The following is a 5,065-nucleotide window of genomic DNA, read 5'->3' as shown; positions in this document are numbered from 1 at the left end:
TTATGGCTTGAAGCTATGCAGTCAGAATTGGATTCGATGCATACAAACCAAGTTTGGTCTTTAGTAGATCCTCCCGATGGAATTGTTCCGATAGGGTGTAAATGGATCTACAAAAGAAAGCTTGGGCCTGATGGTAAGGTATTGACCTACAAGGCGCGATTGGTGGCTAAAGGTTATACTCAAAGGCAAGGAGTTGACTATGACGAAACCTTTTCACCAGTTGCAATGTTCAAGTCCATAAGAATCCTAATTGCCATAGCTGCATGGTATGACTATGAGATATGGCAAATGGATGTGAAGACTGCTTTTCTTAATGGAGACATTAAGGAGGAAATCTATATGAAGCAGCCTGAGGGGTACACATCCATGGGAAGCGAGCATAAGGTATGCAAGCTTCAGAGATCAATTTATGGTCTAAAACAAGCATCAAGAAGTTGGAACCAGAAATTTGATGAAACAATAAAAGATTTTGGTTTCATCAAGAACCCGGAGGAACCTTGCGTGTACAAGAAAGTAGTTAAGGATGCGGTGACATTCTTAGTACTTTATGTTGATGACATCCTACTCATTGGGAATGATGTAGGGATGTTGCAGTCAACAAAGATATGGTTATCAGGTAGATTTTCGATGAAGGATTTGGGAGAGGCATCCTACATTCTTGGGATACAGATCTATAGAGATAGGTCTAAGAGAATGATAGGACTCACTCAATCAACCTACATCGATACCATATTGAAACGGTTTTCAATGGATGGGTCCAAAAGAGGACATCTACCCATGTGTCATGGAGTTTCTCTATCCAAGTCTATGTGTCCCAAGACTGATGAAGAGATAGAGAATATGACACATGTACCATATGCGTCAGCTATAGGTAGTATCATGTATGGGATGATATCTACCAGACCGGATGTAGCATTTGCTCTGAGTGTCACGAGCAGATATCAGTCTAATCCTGGTCAAATGCATTGGAAAGCCGTGAAGGACATTCTTAAGTACTTGCGAAGGACTAAGAATATGTTCATGGTGTATGGAGGACGAGATCTCAAATTGGAAGGCTATACCGACTCTAGCTTCCAAAGTGATGTGGATGACTCGAAGTCAACCTCTGGATTTGTGTTCATGCTCAATGGCGGTGCTGTCTCTTGGAAGAGTTCCAAGCAGGACACCACAGCGGATTCCACCACTGAGGCTGAATACATTGCAGCATCAGCTGCTGCTAAAGAGGCCGTTTGGATGAGGAAGTTCGTCCAAGAGTTGGGCGTTATTCCTGAATTTGTTGGTCCAGTCCCGGTGTACTGTGACAACACGGGTGCCGTTGCTCAAGCAAAGGAACCAAGGTCTCATCAAAGATCCAAACACGTACTGAGGAAATACCACATAATCCGGGAGATTGTGGAAAGAGGAGACATCATTGTCGAACGAGTGGCCTCTGCAGACAATATCGCTGATCCGCTTACTAAGCCCTTGCCAGGACCATTGTTTGACAAACATCGCGAAGCAATGGGTCTACGTAGTATGACTAGTTGGCTATAGGGCAAGTGGGAGAGTGTAAGAGTGGGTGCCCAGTGAGCCAACTGTGTGGCTATGGGCTTTGATGACTCTTTGTATAAACAATCTTTTGTTTAATATTATTTACACTTTTATTAATGGCAATGACTTTATATTACTTCATATTGTTATATTGTGATATACTATTGTTGTTTTGATAAAGACCTTGAATATACTATAGTGTATGTAAGATGTGGTAGAACATGGGGATGTCTATCATGAAATACATCTTATAGTCACTGTATATTCTAAAACCGTTCCTAGTCGATTGAGCCGTCCGATAATAAGGATAAGGATCGCTCGAGTTTGAGACTAGCATTTGCGATGCGGAGTACCACATTTCATTGGTAGGGAACATGGAGATGTTCGAAGCATGCAAATGGATATTCATAGGATGAATAATCGAACTACCCTATCCGGACTTTCCAAGTGGTTATCACTTATCGAGTGGATAAAGTCCGCGGTTTTGGTTGTACACCATTAGTCCTTACGACTTGAAACATCATGGAGACTCTATATGCTAGTGCTGTGCTTTGACTCGTTTACCGACTCTATGGGGGTCAACAGGTGTCGAGATTGGGTACAGTTACGACACATATAGGAGTCAATGCATTGTTGTCAAGGATTCACCACATACTTGCGAGTGTGGATATCCTATGCGATCTGAGGAGATATTAGTGTGACAAATCTCTGGCCAGAGTACTTGATGTGATTTAAGAAATGGTTTCTTAGTAGCACATGCGATGTCACTAATTTGATCTTCAAGATGTATTGCATAGTTATCGAATCTTGAGCGACTCTCGATATACCAATGGTTGTTGATTCGATCGGGATATATGGATGAAGGGACCGTACTGTACGCTAACCAAAATCTACTGGTTCTTGTAGGCACTATCAGTGATACCTAGGGAATCATGGGGCGATGTTGCTAGGCGCTTTACCATGATTCGTTGGGCAAGTCGGAAAGTGTTGTTCCGAGTCACAAGGAGTTGTGAGCCCACGGCTAGCTGTATCCCTGAACCATTGAGGGTCACACAGTGTAATGGAGTTTTAATCCCCGTTGAGATAGTTAAATTTAAAGAGTTAAATTTAATGAACTAAGGAGTTGGACTTCTTAAATAAGAGTAAGGGAGTAGGATTTCCTAAAATGACATAGGGATGGACATTTTTGGAAACCACTGAATTCGGATTCAGGAAAATTTATTTTGACTTTAAAATGTGCAGAAATGGTTTCTGTGCACATTGGTGAAATTGGTTCATCGATCGGAGTCACGATGAATTTTATATTAATTTCTGAACGTGCGGGCTTTGCTTGTCGGGCCCTAACTTATGACTAATGGGCCCTAAGGTGTTAGTGGCCTGCATTATAAATAAGTTATTGCAGTACAGAAATTAGACACAACAGGTCATTATTGAGAGACAGGATTTTCGAAAATAAACCCTAGCCTCCTCTCAAGTTTTCGGCCGCCCCCCTTTAACTCTGTCAGAGAAAATTCCGGTCTGTGATTTTTGAATTGCAGTCAGGAATAACGAATCAGATTCGTTTAATCTCTTCGCAGAAAAACTTCTGATAGATTTTCTAGTGCAATCTATCAGAGGGATTTAAACCCCATTCGTGGACCTGATTGAAGGAGTTCATCAGTTCCTGGGAGATACAAGAAGCGCAGAGAAATCTGTGTGGTGTCCATTAATCTCGATTCGAGATTGAAGGTAAAATTTAATTAATTGTTATTTGAATTTTACACACACAATAATTTAATCGTTGAATGATTGATACCCACACCATGGAATTGTTCCATGATAAAAATTTTAAACTTCCGCTGCACCGGGTATCAATTGTGATTGATCTGACCGCCAGTTTTTTTTCAACACCTGGCTCTTTGCCTCGGTCTTTCTTGCTGTCTCTTGTTCGGGCGATATCCCTCTTGACGGGTCAATATATTTTTTAATTCAGCATGTTGTTGTATTATTCTTTCAATCTCTTGATCTAATTGACGACAGTTCTCAGTAATATGCCCATACTCATTATGAAAGTGACAATATTTATCTGACTCCCTGTTCCGAGGTCCCTTCTCAGTCCATGGAGGCCTTTGTGTGAGTTTCCGATCATCACAAATTTGGAGGGCTCGGACTTTACTCATGCGCAAGGGAGTGAAAGAGCTGAATTCTCCCAACAGCGCAGGTCGGAATGGTTGTCCCATTCCTGTCCCATTGCTCGGAACCCTATTGCCCTTTGGACTTTTTGGTCGCTCCCTCTTCACAGCTGCTCGTGAGACCTGAATCTCTTCCATGTTGACATATTTCTCAGCTCGGGCAAGTAATTCCTCATACGTCTCCGGCGGCCTTTTTATTAAAGATTTAAGAAAATCTTTTGTATCCAGCCCTTGCATGAATGCGCTGATGAGCAGGTCTGGGGTAGCCATGGGTACCTCGAGAGCCAAGGCACTAAACCTTCGAATGTATGCCCTCAAATTTTCATGTTCCCGTTGTTTGATTGCAAAGAGACTAAAAGTGGTGGTAGGATGCTTTTTGCTACTAGCAAAGTGATGCAAAAAGGATTTGATAAAATCCTTGAATTCCTTGATCTCCCCAGCGCGTAACGTATTGAACCATTGCTGGGCTGGTCCTATGAGAGTAGTAAGGAAAGCCCTACACTTGATCGGATCCGAATATTTATGCAGCAGAGCTGCATTCTCGAAGCGTGCTAAATGTTCCTCTGGATCGCCTTTGCCATCGTACTCCTCGACGTGGGGCAATTTAAATTGTTTGGGAAGGTCAGCGTCCAATATCTCCTGAGTAAAAGGAATGTTTCTGATTGTGGTAGCTAGGTACCCGGCCTGCTTCTTCCTGAGCTGCTCCATTTCTTCCTTCAATTTTTTGATCTCCTCGAGGTGGGCATTATGATCGGGGTGCGGAATATTTGCCTCATCCCTCTCTGCCAAAGCCCTCTGAACAGCCTGAGCTATTAACAACTCTAAATTAGGATTATTTCCATTCTGATCAGCCATCGAAACTCTTTTTCTTCAAATTCCCACAGACGGCGCCAATTGATGATGTCGGAATTTTACCTCGGGTTCTGTCTGGTAGAATGGATCCTCCTATTCTTTTATGAAGCAAGTCGGGTCGGGTACCACCAAGTTCTGCACAAGCAACAACTAGGTCAAGGGGCGCCGAAAGTGTTTTCGGCGTGACCCCTCCGATGGCTAAGTCAGTGTCTTGAAGGTAGAGGGTATGATTAATGCGAAAACTGAGAGATATGAGTGCGTGAATGTAAAAGTGAGAGTGAATGTGTGATGAATAATGAAGAGTAAGTAATGAATAATGAATAATACCTGTATTTATAGTAAAAATAGAATAAGTTACCTAGTCGAATTGTAACATGTTAGGGAGTACGACTCCTCAGTCCCTTTGTAAGCTTATCTCTATCTCATAAATATTTGATAAGATCTAAGATTATCTCGTATATATCAAAATCCCACTTGAATTAGAAAAAGATTGTACATGACCCATTAAAGCA

At 42.0% G+C, this 5,065-nt stretch overlaps 1 protein-coding gene across 1 annotated transcript; it reads right to left on the bottom strand.

The window, feature by feature from the left end:
* Window positions 1–3,413: 3,413 nt before the first annotated feature.
* LOC140862635 (uncharacterized) lies at window positions 3,414–4,556 on the bottom strand. The gene has a single exon (XM_073265667.1). The coding sequence runs from the start codon at window positions 4,554–4,556 to the stop codon at window positions 3,414–3,416; it is 1,143 nt and encodes a 380-aa protein (XP_073121768.1).
* Window positions 4,557–5,065: the final 509 nt, after the last annotated feature.

This window comes from Henckelia pumila, chromosome 4, assembly GCF_033568475.1.
Source record: "Henckelia pumila isolate YLH828 chromosome 4, ASM3356847v2, whole genome shotgun sequence".
Classification (NCBI taxonomy): Eukaryota; Viridiplantae; Streptophyta; class Magnoliopsida; order Lamiales; family Gesneriaceae; genus Henckelia; species Henckelia pumila.
This window is presented reverse-complemented; position numbering and strand designations above follow the sequence as displayed.